At 40.3% G+C, this 22,944-nt stretch overlaps 1 protein-coding gene across 1 annotated transcript in view; it reads left to right on the forward strand.

Annotated features, from left to right (window-relative positions):
• COL21A1 (collagen type XXI alpha 1 chain) overlaps positions 1-22,944 on the forward strand; it is a 129,885-nt gene that overhangs the window by 33,138 nt on the left and 73,803 nt on the right. Inside the window, exons 9-11 of the mRNA XM_007471192.1 lie at positions 2,676-2,738; positions 16,148-16,201; positions 16,293-16,346. Of these exons, the coding sequence (XP_007471254.1) occupies positions 2,676-2,738; positions 16,148-16,201; positions 16,293-16,346 (171 nt within the window). The remainder of the gene's footprint in view (positions 1-2,675; positions 2,739-16,147; positions 16,202-16,292; positions 16,347-22,944) is intronic.

The raw sequence follows: 22,944 nt of genomic DNA on the forward strand, positions 1-22,944 counted from the left end.
TAACAGGAGATTGGATCTGATTGGAAATAGTCAGCGAATAGTTATTGAACTTCTACTTGGTACCCAGCATTGCTCAAAAAAGGAGAAAATATTGACCATGTTTGCAAGGAGTCTCAATCCAAATGATAAATGAAGACCCATCAAGGGAAAATTTTGAGAAAACTCTTGTTATGAATAAATGATCAGTGATAGGGGAGCTGCTGTAGCATTTCAGTAGAAAAAGACATCAGGAGAAAATGCAGTAACAAGGAAGGTGCAGTGATTGGAAATTTTGTTATATTAACTCAAATGGAAAAGGAAGAGTCTTCCCAGGAGTTAAAAAAAAGATCGAATCTGTTGAAAGGCAGTGAGGCCAATCTGAACATGGTTAAATAAAGATGGCAGGGAGGCCAGAGATTAGTGTGGAACCTCTCAAAATAAGAAGAAAAAAAATCTAACACCCTAGGGGCTTCCCTGGTGGCGCAGTGGTTGAGAGTCCGCCTGCCGATGCAGGGGACACGGGTTTGTGCCCCGGTCCGGGAAGATCCCGCATGCCGCGGAGCTGCTGGGCCCGTGAGCCATGGCCGCTGAGCCTGCGCGTCCAGAGCCTGTGCTCCGCAACGGGAGAGGCCACAAACAGTGCAAGGCCCGCGTACCGCAAAGAAAAAAAAAAAAAAAATCTAACACCCTAGAGAACAGGAATGCTGCTCCCTTAATGTCCAGCTGACACTGGGTGTCTTTGGATTAGAATTACAAATTGTACCTCTTCAGCAAGAAATTACATGTTCCTGTGTTATTTTTCTCCCTGGATTTACAGCTATTCTTTTTCGATCTCTTTTAAAAATGGCATTTCCCTTCTTCTCAGCCTTTCCACAAACTAAACCTCTTGGGCAATCGTAGGTGAAAAACCCATCCTTTCTTCATTGGTTCCTTGATAGAGTTCACACAGTTCTTTCCATTTTTCCTGTTATGTTTCAGGAACAAACCTCCCTCGCCAGTAGCCTGAAGTAGAATTTCAGATCAGCATATTTGGCTCTGTGCAAGTACCCTTAGCACTGGTGTTTAGTTAATGTATAATCACTGTGGTATGTGTGAATGATTTCTTGATGTAGATATGAAGCACTGTTGAATTGAAATCAGTTGTCTGTCTGTAGTAGTTTACCAATACTGATGGCCGAGACGTGATGTTTTTAGGGGAGATACCTCATGGACTCCATAATACATGGATATGAAATTATTATTATTATTACTACTACTATTATTATTATTATTTTGGCTACACCCTGTAGCTTGTGGGATCTTAGTTCCCCAACCAGGGATCAAACCTGTACCCTCGGCAGTGAAAGCACAGAATCCTAACCACTGGACCACCAGGGAATTCCCTCATATTATTTTTTGAAGTATTTCTTAGAATTAAATTATAAAACACCCTCACTTCACAAAAAATGTTGCTTTCATTGCCTTTTTTCATGGGTGGTGACCATCTGACTGGTCACTACTGACTGTAAGGCCTGGGCTTGTTGCCAGGCTGTATGGAATAATGTTCCTTGAAGGTCTCTGGTTTGTGAGGACAAAGGTCCTTTTTTAGGTGTGAAATGTACTCAGGGACTCTGGGGGTTGTGCAGAGTTCTTTGGCTTGGGCCTCACTTTCATGAAAATATTCAAATCTAGAAGTTTATCATTATGTTAAAATGAGATTATAAATATAGGCAGAGACACACTGACTGGACTGAAAGAAATAACTGTTGTGCAGCTGTAAACTTGAGTCCCACATGGAAGATCACATAGCCTATGGGCTGTTTTTTTAAAAAATACTTTTTTTTAAGGTGGAAACTATTCTTGTTTTTTATTGAAGTATAGCTGATTTATAATTTTGTGTTAATTACTGCTGTACAGCAAACTGTGAAACATATATATATATATATATATATATATATATATACACACACACATATATATACACATTCTTATTCATAGTCTTTTCCATTATGGTTTATCACAGGATATTGAATACAGTTCCCTGTGCTATACAGTAGGACCTTGTCGTTTATCCATTCTATATCTAATAGTTTGCTCCTGCTAATTCCAAACTCCCAATCCATCCCTCCCCCACCCCCCTTCCCCTTGGCAACCACAAGTCTGTCCTCTGTCTATATCTGTGAGTCTGTTCCTGTTTCATAGATAAGTTCATTGGTGTCATATTTTAGATTCCACCTGTAAGCAATATCATATTAAAAAATAATTATCAATTGAATTATTATATCATAGGTCATGGACATCTGTAGTATAACATCTAGAAAAGAATTAAATCTATAGATTTCTGAATGAAATACTACTGTCATTGAAACCATAGTTGTTCTGACATTGCACAGTTTGTTCAGAGTTCTAAAAATATCTCTTGCTATAAATACTGATGTTTTACATCAGTGAAAACTACTTTCCTTGTTATACCTGTTGTGCTCACAGAATTAAATCCCTGAAAGTTTTACATAATAAAAAGCCTTTAATTTTTAAGGTAGATGTGATATCATTTTTCTAACCCTATTTTGGGATTTCCATCTTTGTTTATTTTTTGTTTGTTTGTTTTTCAATATACAAAAAGCTGCAAATAATGGAATTGGCTTTGAACCTTGATGGGCTCTGGCTGAATCAGTGTGGTTGGTTGTTTTGGACTGAGAACTTTTTTTCCTCTCTAGGGTGACCCTGGACAGCCTGGGAACCCTGGATACCCTGGACAACCTGGTCAAGATGGTAAGCCTGTGAGTACTGAAAGCTTAGTCATCTCCAGTACTGGGATTATAGGGTCAATGTAACATTGCACTGGGCGAAATTCAACAGGCAGGGAAGACTTTACTCAAGACTATTGTAATAGAGGAGAGAGGCTCAACTCCACACAGCTGAAACAGGGGGAGGGAGGGCTCCTGAGCTGGGAGAAAAGTACTGGAGGACTTTGAGGGGAGATTGATCAATGGGATGAGCAAATGGAGTTATTCCTGAGCATGGCAAACGTCTTCCTCAAGGTTAGACCATCTGTGTTTGCTACTTGGCACCTGTCCAAGTTAGGGCCATCTCCTCTGTTTCCTTAATGGGTGTTGGGGTGCTGTTTCCTTAATGGTTCCATTTCAACGGGATGGCTCTCAGGTCCTGGCGAAAGACCTGGGTTGTAAAACTGGCAAGAAGCTTTTAAAAAGATTTACATCTCAAAGGGGCAGATAAAGAATTTACTGTTGATTTTCAGTTTTCTAAAGTAAATGCTGTAGGAAAAGGGAAATCAGGGGTGTAGACTTGGGAGGAAGGCCGCTAAAGTTTAGTCAAGCTGAGGGCCACATTAAGGCTAGCTTGGTCAATAGGAGTGTTCTAGTCTCCTTTTAGGTATCTTCACAACTGCATACATCTTTGCTACATTAAAAAATTGCCCAGTGAGTTCTCAATATCAATGAATATATGGGCTCAGAAATCCTTTTATTTTTCCCCCTTCGTGCCTCAAAGTTTTCAAGTTAAAGATCTTTCTAAAGGTGATGTTATTTTCCTCAGAATATATGCACTGGAGTATACTTATAATCTGACTTAAACAAATATCCTCTAAGTTTCAAGAGAATTTTAGGGATATTTATGAATTAAGGAAACATAAAGCCAAACCACTTTAAAGCAACTTAGGCAAATTTTTACAGGTAAGTCAGCATGTTTATCACAGTAAATAAACATGAGGTAATAGCTTTTGAATGTTAAATAATTGTCGCCAAAAAAAAGTATCTCCTGGGAGACTTTATCACAAGATGTTAACTCTTTCCATGAAGCATGGGAAGGTTTATACTGTGCGTCAATAATTTTCAAGGCACGAAAGAACCACAGGCCTCATGTTAAACCACCAACACCCCAACCATCAGGATAGAAGGGAGCTTGTTCAGTCCCTGAGAGAGGTTTGCTGACAAATTTAATACAAAAAATGCAGCCAACTTTCAAAGTGGCAGTGTGCTGGCACCTTTCACACCCGTGTTGCATGGAAAAGGGGTTAAATATACAGGTGAGCCTCTCTGAGAGAGATGTCAAAGAAAGGAGTCTGAAGAGGTGACAAAGTGGTGGCCAGCTTGGAGCTGAAGCGCTGCCAGGAGATGGGGGTGGTGCTGTTGAGCCGACTCAGTGGGATTCACTCCAAGTGTGATGGATCCATGCGGGGGCCTGCAGAAAGGAAGTGACGTGGTCTGACTTACTATTTAGAAAGATAAATATGAATATTCTGTGGACAGCAGATTATATGTGTCAACTGAAAAAATGCACAACCTAAAAGTTGAGAAATATGTTTTATTCGGCGGACTTTCTGAGGACTTCAAGCCTGGAAGGCAGCCTCTCAGAGAGCTCTAAGGGACTGCTCAGAAGAGGTGAGGGAGGGGCCAGGATATAGAGGGGTTTTTGCAACAAAGGTCAGGGAGTCCAAACATCAAAAGATTACCGTTCATTAAGAAGACCAGACATCTCAAGTTAAGGGATTTAGTGCTTTTCTATGCATGGGAAGATGCAAGAGTCCAGGCTCATTGAAATCATTCCTTTGATATGCACCTCAGCTGTCTGGGGCCAGTGTCCTGTGTTTTCTCATCCTGAGTCCCCTCAGGGTACATCATTGGGGGCGGCTGCAGTGGCTGAGGGCTTGATGGTGGACATCCTGTCTCCATCCTGAGTTGCTTCAGGGATTACAGTCTGGGTGGCTGTAATGTGACGGCTTGATGGCTGCAATATCCTTTGTTTACTGACATGGCAGGTGGCATTTTTCATTCACATGGGGCAAGAGTGGGGGCAGAGGCCATGGAGGAGGTTATTTCAACATTCTGAGTGAGAAGTAAGGGTGGCCTGGATTAGGGCGATGTGCTGGAAGAGAGGAGAAGTGGTCAGAGTCTGGAGTATTTTTTAATGTGAAGCTGAGAAGAATCCCTGTCAAGTTAGATGTGAGGGCATGAGAGAAAGTGCCAAGGAAGCCTCAGAGGATCTTAGCTTGGGCAGCCGGGTGAATTGTGGTGCCATTTCCCGAGCTGGGTGACACTGGCAGAGATGTAAGTTTTTGGGGGAGACATCGAGAATGCATTTGTGGACCTGCTGAAGGTGTCTCCTAGGATATTAGAAACAGGAATCTTGAGTCAGGAATGTGTTGGAGAATGAAAACACACAGTTAGGACTCTGTAGCATGTGGATGTATCTAAGCCTGCCAGAGCCGATGAGATCATTCAGGGAGTAAGTACAGATAATGGGAGAAGAGAAGGGGGCATGGAGTTGAGCTTAGGGCTCTGTTACAGAGAAAAATAGGAGGAGGATCCAGTTGAGGAAATTGGGAAAGGATAGTCAGGGAAGTAGGAGGACCACAGGGAGGGTGTGGAATCCCAGAAGCCAAGTGCAGAACGCATTTGTAGAAGGGAGACATTCATTGTGTCACTGCTGCTATGAGGTTGATAAAAATGAGCTCTGTGCCTAGACCATTGGATTTGCTTGATAGAGGTCATTAGGGACCTTGATAAATGGGGTTTCAGGGAAAAGCAGGATTAAACAATGGGTTCAAGAGAGACAGTGGGAGATAAAATGGTAACATAGATACTTCTGAGGGGTGTAATGGGGAACAGAGAACTGGAGCAGTAGCATGGGCAGGATGTGGGATAAAGCAGTTTTTGAAACAATAGGAGATGTTAGAACATATTTTTATGATGATGAAAATGAGGCAGAAGGGGAAAATTCGGTGATTTGGGAGATAAGGGATATTTACAGGAAGAAAATCCTTGGGTAGGTAAGAGGGCATTGGTTCCAGTCACAAGAGGAAGAGTGTGGCCTGGATAAGAGTCTAGGCAGTTAAAGCTTCAAATGGGGGTTAGAGGGCCAAGCCAAAAAGTACAGAAATTGCTACGTGCAAGGATAAGAAGTTTATCATCAGACTGATTCTATTTGTGTTGAATGAAATGAATAGATTCCAAACCTAGCATCTCCCCCTTTTGCCTTTATCCTCAACTCCCATTATGTGCCAACACTTGCCTTGTCGTTTCTCTTATAACCCACACCTTTCTTGCGATAACTGCAGGTGTCATGTGACCTTGGTGAATTCCCTCACTGCAACCCCTTCATCCCGCTGAAGATACTGCCCGAGGGCCTGGGGGAGTTCTGCCCTGATCACACTGAGGGGGATGGGTTTTATGAAGATGAGCCCTCTGCCTGGAGACCCCTTCCATGGGACATGCTCTCTCTGTTGCTGGCAGCTGCAGTGCTGTCTCAACTCCAAAGCAGAGACACCTCGCATGTCGACTTGTCACCTGCTGGCCTCTTGTGATGACACGGAGCTCCCCTGACAGCACTGCCAAATTATTTAGGCTTTTGTCTTTCTAGTGGTGCAAAGTCCTAGGCAATATTGAGAGGTTAGTGCCTTCCACAGGCTATCAGCTCTAGTTTGCCCTTTTTGCCATGAATGAAGTACTGGAAATTAGTTATAATTAGCTTGATACAATGATCATGGATATTATACTCTGTGACTCTCATTTAAGCTATAGTAGGCTTATTGTCTCATCTCATTCAGTACATGTGTATTTGTGTTTTTTTGTGTGTGTATGTATAGATATAGCTCTGTAGTATCTGACATTAGATGTTAGATGCTATTAGGTAATATCTGATGTTAGAGAAAGAAGAAACCTACTGTAGTAGACAGAATAATGTCCACATCCTAACTCCAAACCCTGTGAATATGTATGGTACCTTACATGGCAAAAGGGACTTTGAGATGAAGACATTTTCTTGGTTAATCTGAGTGGCCCAGTGTCATCACAAGGGCTCTTATAAGAGGGAGGCAGGAGTATCAGTCAGAGAAGGAGATGTGGTGGGTGACGGAAGCAGAGATCAGAGGGAAGCAGCTGTGAGCCAAGGAATGCAGGCAGCTTCTAGAAGCTGGGAAAGGGAAGGGACAGATTCTCCCCTGGAGCCTCTGGACGGAATTCAACCTCCCAGTGACACCAAGAATTTAGCTCCCTAAGACCCATTATGAACTTGTGACCTCCGGAAACATAAGTATGTGCTGTGTTAAGCCACTCTGTTTGGGGTAATTTGTTACATCAGCAGTGGGAAACTGATACACTACCCCAATCCTGTTTACCTAAAGGGATGACTTTTTTCTTAAATATCTGCCTTTTCCCTTGTCTTTTTCCCTTTGCAGGAGATAAGAGGTTAGGTGACCAGGCAGGAAGAGCAGGAAGAGAAAGTGAGCCTGGGAGCCAGAACAGCTGAGGGTCATTAGTGTGTGTCCAGGGCCAGCGCAGTGGGAGTGGGGCAGTGTGGGTGGGGCCTGTGGCTGGTGATTGAAGCCATCTGGCCAAGGAAACTTGGATGGAACAATTCTAAGGGAATTCTGCTTTGTTTGGATTTGGCTCTGTGCAACCCCCCTCAATCAGTAATTTGAATCTTTTTCACATAACCAGGCCAAGTCAACTGAAGCTTTAAATAGGAAATTATTCCACTCTGGAGAAATACTAATTTTCATAAGGAAAATGCCTTCAACCAAAATTAAAGAACTATTTTCAAATCCTTCCACTGCTTTCTAATTTCTCTATCAGTTAAATAGCTTCTCTCAGCACAGTATCTGAGTATATTACTATTTTATCATTATCAAAAAAGAGGCAGAGGAAATATTTATATATCCTGTTAGGTACTTCAGAGTAGTACAGCTATGAAAGGCACTGCACTGCTATGACATTGATTTTTTTTTTTTTTAAAGAAGGCCATTTATGGAAACGTAATAGGACTATTTTATGACTTTGTAGAAATTTGTATTTTTATGGTGCTCATTTCCATCTCTTTTCTGTTGTCATTAATTATTCTTCATGAAGGAAAGTACTTCCCTGAACCTAAAGCCCCAGCTCGTTGTTGGAGAGATCTGGGGCTGTTTTGCCTTCTTCTTTGCTTTTGAAAGTTGGTTTGCTTTTATGGGCCTCAGTCTTTTCATCTGGAAAATAAGAATGTTCTCTCCATTGCTGATTTTCTAAGATTTCAGTAAAGTCATATTTGCTAAGAGAGAAAGGTGGGCTAGACCAAGCTTCAGCATTTTGGAGATGATTTTTCATATTGACCTTAAGAACTGACTCAGGAAGCCTGACCATGCCCTACTTCCAATAGACAAGAGTGCACTGGTCAACAGGTCAACCTCAGTGATGCAGTGCCCCTCTCCATCCCCACACCCATCAGTGTGCCCCTGGATGGTCCAGAGATGCCAGAAGGGGCCCGCTTTCTCTGGGGGGTTAAACCTTGTAGAAGTGGTAGTCAGCACAGGTGGGGAATTTCAGAATTACAGGGCCTTCTCAAACCACACATAGAGGGGTGGGGCACATACTCTAGATGAAGGTGTAAGGTAGGTGGGAGGAAGGAGGGGCCTCCTGGAGCCCTCAGGCCCTTGTGACCAGTTGACTTTAGTTTCAATTGGAGTGAACTCAGGAGCCATGGGAGGGTCTTGAATAAAGCTGTAATGTGACATAACTTATTTGTAAAAGAAATGACTCTGACTTCTGAGTTGAAAATAGATGTTAGGGCGATGAGGGCAAAAACAGGGAGATGAGGACAGAAGGCTCTTGAAATAATCCAGGAATGAGATGAGGGCGACTGGCGTCAGGATGGTAGGAGCGAGGGGAAGGGAATTGCCTACACTCTAGGGATATTTTGAAGTTAGAGCCCCCAGGATTTACTGATGTATCAGATGTGAGTTTGCAAGAGAGCAGTCAAGGGTGACTCCAATGAGATGTGGTAGAGAAGATCGGGGAAGGGGAGTCAGGAGTTTGCCTTCGGATAGATCAGATTTTTATGTTAGACGTTCAAGTAGAAATTGTAAGTGGGTGATTGAGGATAGAAGTCTGGCATTCAGAGGGTGTTCTCTTTGTGAACTGTCCTTTCTTGTATTTTGCATCTCAATTAATACACTTCTTATACATTAAGATAATGAATCCTTTGCTATAGATGTTGTCAATAGTTCTTCTCTTTATTTGGTTTACAAATTGGGTTTTAATTTTTAGAAAAGTAAAATTCCCCCACAATTAAATATTTTCTCTTGCTGTTTCTTCCAGTGTTCTTTTTTTGAGCATTCAATACTCTATGTTCATTGATTTAATATGATTTTCAAGAATTTTTGATTCTTGACTTCATTTTGGGAATTTATTTTGGCATTTGGGGTGACATGACGATCCAAAAAGCTCTGGTCAACTTGGAGGATGGCCATTCTAACAAACTGAAATTCAACCAGAATATTTGCCTGTGAGGCGGTATTTAAATTTGACCTTGTCGAAAGAGGAATTAACATATGTAATGTGTGGCCTCAAAGGCTGATGCAATTTTTGGTCTTGTTAGTAATATGTGATGTATGGATTATGGAAGACTACAATCCTGCTTTGGGAGTGTTGGATTTTGTTGGGGGTACTACACTTTAGGAGTACATAGGATCTGGAATTCATTCTGAAGAAGAGAGTAAATGCAGAAGAAAGCTGGCGGGGGGTGGGGCGGGCCGGTTATTGAGCTTCAGGTATTATCCCAGCAAAGATGCTCTTCTCACATTCTAAAATCCTCCAGAATGGTGGTAGAGAGGAGGGGGAAAGGGAAGAGAACTAGGCTTGTAGAGTAAGTGTGACAGGGGGGTGGATAATTGGTAATAGAACAATAGGACCCAGCACACAAGATCTTTATGCTTTCCTCTTTCCCGACTCTGAACTGAATATGGTACCAACTGTGGGCTCAGTCTTTTAAGAGCTGTGGGGGTTTGGGGTCCAAGTGCCATGAAGATGAAGGACCTGGAAAATGAGATACATTAGGATACAGGCCAAAGAAATGGCTATGATGTAGCTTGGAAAAAAAAGAATAACAGGAAGAGGCCTCATTATGAAGTATATGAAACATCCTTCTAGAGAGAACAGTTTCCACCTGAACTCACTTCCCTTCAGTCTTGGTTCCTTACCAAAAATGCTTATGGTCTCCCTGTCTCCCGCTGCCATTAAACAACCCCCCCAAAAACACACACACCTATGAACGTCTCACTGATAGATTAAAATGTGGACCATTGGGCTTCCCTGGTGGCGCAGTGGTTGAGAGTCCGCCTGCCGATGCAGGGGACACGGGTCCGTGCCCCGGTCCGGGAAGATCCCACGTGCCGCGGAGCAGCTGGGCCCGTGAGCCATGGCCGCTGAGCCTGCGCGTCCGGAGCCTGTGCTCCGCAACAGGAGAGGCCACAACAGTGAGAGGCCCACGTACCGCAAAAAAAAAAAAAAAAATGTGGACCATTTGTGTCAAATGAAGTATCCACTGCTTGGGCAGTTTATCTTCCTTTTCTCTAATAAAAGGTTATTTAAAACTCATCTCTTCTATAAAGTTTTCCTAGACAAAGCTTAGTGGATTAGCTACTTCATTTTTCTTCAACACACCCCTTATGTAAATCTCATATATGGATCTTTCCATGTTTATGTCGTGCGTCTCTTAAATAGGTAGTATAGGTAGTATGTACAATAGTATATACCTATTATATAGGTAGTATATACAATAATAATAATATGTGCATAATAATTACATGTATATGAATGCTATCTGTATATTTAATTAAATTATTCAAGGAATTGTTTGGTGGCACATCTAACACTTGTGATTTTTTAAAGGTCAGTTCATGCTGACATTGTGTCTTCTTTTGATTGTAATCTTTATGAATGCAGGGCTGTTTCTACTATTATTTTTAGAGCTCTAGGTACTGGTGACTGGTTGGACTCAATATTTATATATTTGCTTATTTATTTATTCTTTCATGCATCCATTCACATACTAGATATTTGTTGGGTGTTCTTCTAGACCAAGGGAATATAGCAGTGAAGAAAACAGAAAAAAAATCCTGCTGTTTTGAGTATCACATTCCACTGGGGAGAGAGAGGTAATAAATTCATAATTATAAAATAATAAATACGTAAATAATATCAGATGGTGGGAAGTACTATGAAAAAAGATAGGACAGCAAGAGAGGGAATGAGGTTTAGCTATTGGTCATCATCCTTTGAACATAAAGCATAACTATAGAGATTTAGGGTGGGAAATAAGAATTACTAAGAAGGTATCAGTTAACTTAAAAAGCTGTGCATTCTCCTTTTGAAATAAGCTTAGTATAACTTTAAGTGTAGCCTCACTCAGGGAATGAGGCAGTTTAGCTAAGTTTAATTGCATATGTGAATCTGAGAACAGAACTGTATCTGCAGAGATTATTTGTCAAAGGCAGGCAGTGTTTTCCTTTCGTGTGCAAAGCTCAAGTCTGATTGTGTGAGCCCCTGATTGAGTGGCTTGGATAGAGATCAAAGTCCTTCATCAGACCCACAATGCTGTGCGCATAGCCTCCATCCTCCCATTTTGGTCCTGTTTTGCAGGCTGCTTCCTCATGCTCTCTCTCTTCTTTCTTCTCCGTGGATGTGTCTCATCCCGTCACACCGTAGGACACGTTGAAAGGCTCCTTCTGCTGCACTGTGCTTCCTTGACTGTTCCTTTGAGCCTGTGTCTTCCGGAAGCTTCCCCTGACTGCTACCCTTTGACCCTTATGGCATCACAGTTCTTTCTTAGATCTCAGCGCAGGTGAAATTTTACAGATATTCATGTGATCTAGTACTCAAATAATTTGAGCAATCAGTTAAAGCCTATAAACTCCTTGACTCATAGTTGGGTTAGGTGACAAACAAACTAGTTTCTGTAGTAGATATACCTGGAAAGACAGATTTATGAATATTCTTAGAATTTAGTTGTGTAGAGTTATAAACTCTGCCAGTGCCTAGAGGAATCCAGAGTGCACATTAAAAGTATACACTTAATTTTGGTTACCTAATTACCCTGGCTGGGTACATAAGAGACTCTGTTGGAACTCTGGGAAACATTGAAGAAAATTATGTAATAGTATAAAATTTAAATCACCTTCTTATATTTTAAAAAGGAGAGTGACATCCAAAGAGATTTCTCTAGATTTTATTCTCTTTTTTAAGTTTAGAATATTTAAAGGAAACCAATGACTCTATCCTTACTACTGAAACAAATCTGTACATTTAGATTGGCAGAATATTTTATGGTATGGTTAGAACTGGGCTCAGAAGAGACTGTGACCCTTGCACATTTGATGAATTTATTTTCTTAATTTCCTTTTCAAAGCTATACATCTTTCCTGGAGCATTGGAACTCTGAATCATGGAAGAAAGTAAATTGATTCTGTATTCTTCAACCCTACAATTTGGCAGCGAGAATATTTTTTTCCTAAAAATGACTCATTTACAAAGAGACTTTGTGTGAACATGGAAAAGACTTACATACTCTCAGAAATCTTGCAGTTGGGGGTAGGGTGGGTATCTGGGCCTGCTAATAATTGCGAAATGGCAAAATTAATGTTGAACAGGATTAGTTGGTCAATGATCATGTGAAAGTTACAGTTCTACAAGAAAAGACAGACATTTGTATATTCAGAAAAAGAAAAACTCAGTAAGCTATATAAAAACCTTATCATTTTTCCCGTTTCAGGGCATTTTTCTTGTTTTAATGTACCCTGCTATGAGTCAACCAATGTTTTATTTTTTGCTCCTCTCGGAAAGTGTTCTGTGTTGTAATATTCCTCCCTGTTAACCTTTATTTTCCTGATTTTTAGTCCAAAATTTGTTGTTCTGAATTTCATCCAATTTCCTCTGGTGATTTGCCCTGGGATCTCCCAGCTTGAATGTGGTTTTGGTTTTTCTTTATTTTGTTGCTAATCACGCTTCCTCTAGCTTCTAAAATAATCATTGAATATCCTGATACAACTAAGTTTTCAAGAATGCATCTCATTGTATGTTAAGAAAACAACAACAAGCTGGTTCTTATAGTGTGGGAAGCATTGATTATTCCTGTATTGCAGTTCTTCTAAAGACAAAGCAAACAGGGCCATTAAAAAAATACACAGAGAACTTGTTCACACGTTCAGCATTAGATCTGTATGCATTCTGAAGAAAGGTTGTCATGATGTCATGCCCAGCCATGCCATTCTTCATGCTCTAACGGTGGCCATTAAGACTACAAAATAACATTCTGCAGAAGTGCTCTCATGGCTTTGCACGATAGTCACTGAGTCTGAAGACAAGAAAGAAGCTCACCTTTACTGAGTTCCTTATGCCTGCCAGACTTTTTCACCTGTGAGTCCATTTGTTTCTTTTCAGAAGCAAAGTGGGTATTATTATCCTAGTTTATGGTGAGAAACTGAGGCTTAAGCAGGCAAAATGACTTAGCCGAAGTCCCACAGAAAGTCAAGGGAGGAGGAAAAATTCAGCCCCAGGTCTTTTCCAATTTCAAAATTCATTGCCTTTCCACTTCACTGTGTTGCCTCACAGGATTTGGGGATGTGATGAGTCTGCCTGAGGTCACATTATAAGTCAGAGGTGAGCTGGGAACATTGTTTGGGGCAGCTCCACATTGCTTTAATCCATTAAAATATGATGTGTCCTCTCTAACAAATGCAACACGTTCACTTATTTCTTCTTCGAAGGGGAGAGATGGCATGGCAGCTTTTTTTTTTCTTCTGCGTATGCGGGCCTCTCACTGCCGCGGCCTCTCCCGTCGCGGAGCACAGGCTCCGGGCGCGCAGGCTCAGCGGCCGTGGCTCACGCGGGCCCAGCCGCTCCGCGGCATGTTGGATCCTCCCGGACCGGGGCACAAACCCGTGTCCCCTGCATCAGCAGGCGGACTCACAACCACTGCGCCACCAGGGAAGCCCGGTATGGGAGCTTTTGATCTTCTACAAAAGATTAACTTTCTGAAAAAAAAAGTAATAAAGCAGCTATGACATTTGGCTTAACTTTTGAAAAAAATGTGAAAGAAAATAATTCATTAAATGTGAACTTTGCTGGTGACCAGCCATTTTGATACATAGTAACTTTCTTTTGAGGAATTTTATGAACATTCCTTTCCTCTGGGTCTTCAGAATTCTAACCAACTTAAAACCAGTCTGGCAAATGGACTCCCTTGAATCCGATGAATTGTTCTAGAATCCTAAGATTGGATGTGCTATGATGCGTTTTCTGATAAGAAGGTATTTCCACCTGCTCTGTCAACTTACTAGTTATGCAACTTTTGGCAAGTTCTCAGTTTCCTCATCTGCAAATGGGGATAATGTAGAACCTACATTAAAGGGTGGCTATGAGGATTAAGTGAATTAACATATATGAAATACGTAGTCTGGAACATGATAAATACTATATAAATCATTGTTACTATTATTTATTCCAGTTACAATAGCATGTTTCAAGTCATGTCAGACTATCCAGAGGGTGCACATGGGTTTTGAAGGATCTAAAGAACATCCTAGGAGGTGGCATTTATAAGTAACCTGGTTCTGTGTAGGCATCTGCTAGCAGTGACAGCTGAAATACAATTCTAGGCCCATCTGATTCCAGAGTGAAGGAGATTCAGTGATAACTAGACTGGCAGAGATACCAGGCTGAACAAACTGTGTAGCTTGACTTTCTTCTTTCTCCTCACTGATCTTGAGAACATGAGCCACGCCAGTATTACTAACAGTTTCAATTTGCCACCGGAAGCAGCTCAAGCAAATGTGATTCCTTGGGGAAAGAGAGTTTTTTCACACTTGCGTGCAGCATGGATGACTTGGAAGTGAATTCTTCCGACGTTTGATTAACAAAATATGTAGCAGATGCTCTGTTCAATGCTAGAGATATAGAAATAAATGATACCTGGTCCCTAATCTCAAGGGAGCATAATCCAGTGACACAGAGACAGTGCCAGCCCAGAGAGCAGATGATGAGTTTGAAAATTACAGGTAGTTTTGTATGGAGTATGAAGAGGTTGGTTATGAGACTCGTTCACAGTGAAGTAAAATGTTTAAGGATGGGGCCAATGGACTTGAGAAATATTTGAGTTTGAGGAATACAGGAGAAAACATAATTCTGTGAACAACTGAATGGGGAAAGGCTGGTGGTTGGTTATGGAAATTATATAGTCATCCTCATTCTGGGAGTAGCTGAGAGCATTTTATAAAAGGAGAACTTCAAGTGCATATAAAAGGAGAAAAACAATAATCTAAGACTGATCTTTCTGGGACAACCATTAGTATTGCTATTATTGTTAGTATAGCTAGCAAAGAATAGTAAGAGGAATATTTGAAAATGGGACTGGAAAAGCAGGGAATTCTGATGTTTCTGAAATTACAGCTAAAAATGTACTGACAAGTGATTGGGTGAGTACAAAGATCCATGCAGACACCCATGAATAGCCACATGGAAATGAAGGTTTTAGATTCAAGAATGAAGATGCTATTGGAAACATTAATGAGATTTGTGTAAATAACTCTTGACAACAGAATACTGTACCCAAACAGTAAGATCTGAGGAAGATGGGATGTGAATAAGAGAAGTAAATGTTTGCAGGTGCCAAGTGGTCCAAGTCAACCCTACATTGACCCTGGTAAACCTAGATAAATGTTGAGGGACTGCAAGTTTGTTTTGGAGTTTAGTTGCCCTGTGCTGAGTGAAGATTGAATATTATGCCTCTGTCTGAAAAAGTTGTGCTGTTTTACCAAAGCTCCAGATTCTGGAGGGATGTGTAGGAAGAAGTGGAGATGAAAGTGACCTCAGCAGATGGCTCAGCCGTGGAAGGTGTGGGGACATGTCACAGCCATGTTCGGGGGGTAAACTTTCTAAAATGGGCAAACCAAAGGCTGTTATAGACTTACCTTGAAGAATAATATTCATCCAGGTGTAGTTTATTCCAGAGGTTAACTTGGATGGCCATAATCAGGTAGTTTAAAAATGTATTACGTTTGTTTAATCCTCCAATCCTAGATGTTTTTCCTTTGAATACATTGAATATGTTTCTAATGTGCAGAACATTTCTCCAGGAACTGTGAACATTGGCTCTCTATCTCCCTCCCAGAGCCTTCCTTTTAATCAAAGCATTTCTGGATAATTTTATTGAGTTAGAGATATTTCAGACCTTTTTTCCTAAAGACTGAAGGTTGTGAATTCGTTACTAAGCATTTTGCCACTTTGTTATTTTGGTTTCTTAAACAGTCACGAAGTGAAGTCATAAGGTGTGAGAAATGTGAGAAGGAATGAATTCTGAAATGGAGGGCTGCTCTGTGTAAATATGATGAAATATTAATTGCTTCTTGTTTCCTCTTCTTCAGGGATATCAGGGAATGGCAGGATCACCAGGTGTTCCAGGATCCCCAGGAATACAAGTATGTGATCTGTATATACATATTTTAGAAATACCATTTCTAGTGAACCAAAACACATAACTAACAGAATTTTATTTTGTGGTTAATTTAGGGAGCACGAGGACTACCAGGTTATAAAGGAGAATTGGGGAGAGATGGAGAAAAGGTAAATACGTACAAGCAAAGGTGTGTTCAGTTGTTTTAGTCACTCAAAGACAAAGGATGCAATCTGTGATGACTCCCATTCAATAGTGTTCGTCTTGGTGAATTCCAAGATGTCAGCTCAGAAATGTGTCAGTGGCCGTTGGCTGATCAAGCTCACAGGAGGCTTTTATCACTAGATCAAAGTGGTTATCACTAGATGACCACTGTCAGATGGCACAGGTATTGGCATTGCGCTGGTACCACGTTCCTTCTCTGTGATTAAGCTCTGTAGGGAGCTACCTTCTTAGAGGGAAGAGCATTATGTGAATGGAGTGTGTTCCCGTGTTAGCCGCAGACAGCCATATGTCCATCTCCACAGCAGAAATCTATCTTAGCCTTACTGGACTTCTTTCTCTTGTAAGGATTCAGTGGGTACAGACAACATTTGTCTGATTTCCTTTTGTACAGCTCTGAGATTTGCCATGTTCTTTAAATATGTTCAATATTTTAGTACCTCCCCAGGGATCTAGTCCTGCATCCAGGTAGCTGGTCCACATCCAAGATGCCCATTGGAATTTGCTCAAATCCCCATGATGATTTGTTAGCTTAATTCCTAAAGCACAGTCTTATTTCTACGTTCTTTGAAGGCCTTCTGTTTGCTCTTGATAAAAACCTGAACTAATTTTCTAGCTCCAATCCTTGCAAAATGATTGCCTTTTAAAAATAGTGTGCACAGCATTCACACTTGAGAAACGCTGATCTGGGCTCCATCTATTTTATGTTTTTATGGTTGCTTATGCTGGTTATAGATAATTGTAGCTGCTCAAGTACCATCTCTGGATGGACCCCTGGAAGATCTCATGATAGGTCTACTGCTTTCAAACTGTTTGATCTTGGCACGTGACTTGATATCTTTGAATCTTATTTTCTACATTGACTCAGTGGGGATTTCTTTATAGATTTGTTGTAAGGATTAAATGCAATAATATATGAAAAATACTTAGTGTGGTCCCTGGTACAGGGTTTTCCTTAAATAAATGCCTGTTGTTTTGTTGTTCTGTTTTGCTTATCAAGGAGCGAGGTTGTGGTTGGGATGTCACATGGGGTGGGCTGGCATGTGTCATGGACAAGAAATGTCAGAGCAAACAGAAGGGTTAGTGTCTGGAAAAGAAACAGAGAAGATGGAATAGGTCAGGACATCTCTATAATGTGGGGAGAGCCAGGGAAGGCAGAACAACAGCAATAATTGATAGAACTCTGGAAGAAGTGGTACAAAATCCTCTTTTCTCCTCAATGGCCCTGGGCCTCTATGAATCTTTTTAGCCACTGGCAATCTCTGCCTATTTAAAATGATGGAGGTGTACCTTAAGAGGTGCTGGAGAGCAGGCCAGGCCCACAGGAATGCAGATGTCTTATATTTGTATGCTCTGGGGGTATCATGAGAGACCTCCAACCTCCTCTAGGAGAATGGGGGATTCCACTAGGAAGGTGTGGATACCTGTTCCTAGGAGACCACATACCAGGCACCTCACCCACATTCTAGTCTACAAGATTGTTGCTGTTTCTTTAACATTCTCACAAGTAGCCTGATGTGGGGAATTTATAAAAGTATGCATGTATGAATAAGTGTATTTAGGAATGGATGGATGAATACATATATTTGTTTTTGTGTTTGTTTTTGTGTTGACATGGGTTTTAGAGACCCAAAATAAAAAGGAGGCTTTTTATTCATTTATCTTGAAAGAATTGGAGTAAAATACCTTATTTAAAAGTAAAGAACAATAATCTGTGAAATAGAAGCAGACGCATAGACATAGAACAGACTTGTGGTTGCCAAGGGAGAGAGGGATGGATTGGGAGTTTGGGATTAGCAGATGCAAACTATTACATATAGGATGGATAAACAGCAAGGTCCTACTGAATAGCACAGGGAACTATATTCAATATCCTGTGATAAACCAAACTGAAAAGAATATGAAAAAGAAGTATATATATATAAAATCACTTTGACATACACCAGAATCTAACACAACATTGTAAATCAGCTATACTTCAATAAAACAAAAAGTTTTTAAAAAGAACAACACTTCTATTAGTCACATCTTAAGGTAACTGCTCTATTGTTTTGGGTCATTGCACTGTGTTTAAAATAGAAGTGGGTGACTTTTACAAAGCCACACATTCTGTTAAAGAAGATAAGATGAATAAGATGTATGTTTATGCAAAGTTCTTTGTTTTCAGACCAGTAGTGATTTCATTCAGTGTTGTTTTCTGAAGTTCATTGTTTGGGTGTCAGCTCTGATTGACACAGTCATTGTGGGCCTAAAATCACCACGTGCTGCCTCTAAATTCCCTCCTTACATTCCTTCTGGCTGCAGGGATTTCTTTATTTAGAGCTACAATAATTTAGTGAGTTAGTTAAAGGCATTTCCTTGGGTGTTCCTCTAGAATACAATTTGTTAATTTTCAGAAATGGGAAGGTTGAAAACATACCCTGGAGATGGCCTTGACTTGTGATTGCTCAGGGCATTTTTTCCAGGCATCACCCATGGCCTTTATGGGATTGTTCCATATGGTAATGTTCTCTGTTAGGATATTTTCCCAGAATAATTTCCATTTTGTGGATTTGCACTGAAACTCCCATAGGAGTTTCCACTTAAGATAATTAAAATTATATTCACTTTCTTGCTGACTGTAACCTTTGTTTCTCACATATCAGAAAATAGAATGTGTATAGATTTTACATGGGTTTTTTTTCCCCTGAACTTACAAAGTTAAAAGGACCCTTTATCCACCAAATTGTCTTCAATTGGTAACTCATTTTATAACATGCTTTAAAGATATTCCTTGGACTCTAAGAAATACTTTAAGTGCTTCAAAGAACTTCCTCAGCTTTAAGGAAACCTAATATATTTAACTTGTGTGGAGAAATATATTTTGTTAAAACTTACATTAAGCTGGGTTGATTTTTATGGGTTTTATGGGTTTTCTAATTGAGTATTTCTAATTGGTTATATGGGTTTTGTAATTGAGTATGAAACTTTCTATGGCAATGCAATTCTGGAGACACAGGAAGTATTAATAATTTTTTTAATCTAGCCAGATTTGTACCAACTCATCACTTGGTTTCTCTGGGTTTAAGAAATAAAATATATTAATTCTATCTAAGGTATCCTTATGGAACCAATTATGCATTTTGTTTAGTTTCTTCATTAGAGTGTTAAACATTTGAACTGTCCTTTCAAGATCTCACTGTCCCGTTGCTCTCAGCATCCAGAACAGAGTATCATGTAATGAGCGAGCCTTTCTTACATGAATAAACCCCATTATCTGCACTTTGAAAGGCAAAAGCTGAAGTGATGTTATAGCGATATCTATTACATAGTTGGTCATAATCAAGGAACTCCAATATATATGTTGAGAGAACAGTAATAAAGGACCAAGCTGAAAAGGGTTATTAGGGAATAATATGTAAAGAATTTAACGTGCTAGTGGCTTTATCTCTTGCAGAGTTCCTGAAGACAAAAAAAAGTTAAAAAAATTAAAACAAAGCCAGTAATGACATAAGAGGGAGAAATAGAACTAACTTAGGAAAGTGGCCATCTTTCTCTTATTTCTCGAATAGAGAGAGTAATCTACCCGTGTAGCTTTCTGATAGCACCATGACCCAAACACGGGGTTATGTGTGTGTGTTTTGCAGGATGGGGAGGCTTAATGCAGTGACAGATTCCAGGCTGTGCCCTGATTTCAGACTGCTTAACCTTCCTAGTCATACTTCTTAATCTCTTTAAACCTGGTTTCCCAAATCTAGAAAGTGGGACTATAAGTATTTCTTCATAGCCTTGCTGTAAAGACTAAATAAAATCATGCATGTACCTGGCCAAAATTAAACACTGTAAGTTAGTGATGATGATGATGATGACGACGACGATGATGATGATGATGGTGGTTTGTAAATGTTTCTGAAAATATCTTTCGTTTATCCCTTATTGTTTCTCACAGTGTTGAAGTGCCCCTTATGAAGCAATCAGACAGGAATTCCCTAAACCTCTTCCCACCCCACTTACCCTCTTTGCTGTGTGTGTACCTATACTCTACCGTCTCTTCTGTTAATATGGATGAACTGTCCATGTATAATGTCCAGCCCTCCTCTGTGCTCTGGGTCTCATCCTTCTCCATTACTTTGTGTTATTCATTAGCCCCTCTCTTCTGTGTCACTAGTTTTTTCTTTCTTTTTTAAAAAATTAATTTTATTCCTGTCCTAAAGACGCAGATGTAGAGAATGGACTTGAGGACACGGGGAGGGGGAAGGGTAAGCTGGGATGAAGTGAGAGAGTGGCATGGACATATATACACTACCAATGTAAAATAGATAGCTAGTGGGAAGCATCCACATAGAACAGGGAGATCAGCTCGGTGCTTTGTGACCACCTAGAGGGGTGGGGTAGGGAGGGTGGGAGGGAGACACAAGAGGGAGGAGATATGGGGATATATGTATATGTATAGCTGATTCACTTTGTTATACAGCAGAAACTAACACACCATTGAAAAGCAATTATACTCCAATAAAGATGTTAAAAAATTTATTTTATTGAAACATAGTTGATTTACAATGTTGTGTTAATTTTTGCTGTACAGCAAAGTGACTCAGTTATACACACACACACACATATATATACACACATACAGTCTTTCTCATATTCTTTTCCATTATGATTTATCACAAGGTATTCAATATATTCCCCTATGCTCTACAGTAGGACCTTGCTGTTTATCCATTCTCTGCATAATAGTTTGCAGCTGCTAATCCCAAACTCCCAACCCCTTCCTGCCCCACCCCCCTTGGCAACCACAAGTCTACTCTCTATGTCTGTGAGTCTGTTTCTGTTTCATAGATAAGTTCATTTGTGTCATATTTTAGATTCCACGTATAAGTGATATCATACGATATCTGTCTTTTTCTTTCTTACTTCACTTAGTATGATCATCTCTAGTGTTGCTGCAAATGGCATTATTTCATTCTTTTTTACGGCTAAGTAGTATTCCATTGTATATGTACCACATCTTCCACTCCTCCCTTGAGTTTTTTATTGTAATATTATTAAATGTAAATGTATATAAGTTTAAATGTATGTGTCAAATATATATACATATTTGTGATAAGCATAGCAATAATTGATATATTGGTATAATTAATGGTATAATTCACATAATAAATAATAAAATATTATTAAATACATATCTACACACTCTTTTTTTCTAATAAATATTTTGTTTCATCTGAATCTGGAGAAATTGTGAAATTGTTACAAGCAGGGATTTTTCAGAAAACTTTCCCTCCTTCTTATGGAAGGAGTGGGTACCACCTTTTCCTTCTTTCCTACCTCCTTTCCTCAGAGGCTTTTCTTCCAAAGCAGCAGGGCCTCCCAAAATGTTCTCTAAAGTCAGGCTTTGTTGAGCATCCCTCTGTCTGTCCATGTGGTGCTGACCTGTGTGTGCTCAGGTTTTCACTACTTCTGTGGATGTTTTTGCAAAGTTTTGATTGTTTTCTGATCTTTCAGCCTCTTTTCTTTTAGGGCCCTATAATGGATTCAACATCTCAGTTTATGGTGATGAACCATTCGTTCTATGTCCTGCCTCATTTCTTGGCTGCTCTGATGCTTTCTGTCCTGTTCCCTTTTTCTCTACTGGCATCACTGGGAAACTTACAACTTTTATTGAATTTTTACAGGATGCTTCATCTTGGTTCTAAACTCTTATTTCTCATCTTCATTTTGGGTGTGCTCTGTTTTATGGTCCTTGATAAACTGTGGCAGGGACCGTATATTAGGAGCTTAGGAATCTACTTTTTTCCTAGACCTGAGTAGTCCAATGGTGATGCCCAAACCCAAGGGGTTAGAGAGGGAACATTTTAGTAGATTTAAACACTTCCCAGGAAATCATTATTTGTCCTGGTCCTGTGTGACACTTAGTGGTTTTTAACTGAGAAGAGAAGGAACAGGAAGATGTGTAAGGCTTTTGACATGTTGGGTGCTGTAGGGGTTTCCTGTTGTGTGTACGTTTTTCTGTTTTATTTTTAGACATGTCTTGTGTGGATATTATCCGCATGCATTGCCTATCACATGCCGTCCTCTCAAAAAGTCCTATGAGGTTAGTAGAGTAAGTCATGCTCTGCCCGTTTTACATTAATTGTAAAGTAAATGAACCCTATTGTACAGTTTCGAAACTGAGAAATGAGGAACTTCAGTCATCTGCCTGAAGTTACTCAAGGATCAGGGGTTGAAATAAAATGTCTGGATCTCAGTCTGGATTTCTTTTCTTTTCTTTTCACCATATTTTTCTGCTTTGGCCAGAATTGTTTTTAACAGTGTGATTTCTTCCTCTTTTTCTCTATGCCTGCACCATGAGAAGGCCCAATGCCTGTGAGCAGCTGAGGAGGAGGGGGAGGGGGGGGAGGAGAAGGGGGAAGAAGGCGGGGGAGGAGGGGAGGGAGGAGGAGGTTGGCTAGATGAGTGATGGTTTGAACTGATTGTGCCATGATAGTGGATTTATGGTCTTACTTTTGCATGTGTATCTGTGAGATGTTTCCTCCATGTCTCAAAGATAGAGGCTTTAAGAAA

Source organism: Lipotes vexillifer, unplaced genomic scaffold, assembly GCF_000442215.2.
Source record: "Lipotes vexillifer unplaced genomic scaffold, Lipotes_vexillifer_v1.1 scaffold302, whole genome shotgun sequence".
In the NCBI taxonomy this organism is placed as follows: Eukaryota; Metazoa; Chordata; class Mammalia; order Artiodactyla; family Lipotidae; genus Lipotes; species Lipotes vexillifer.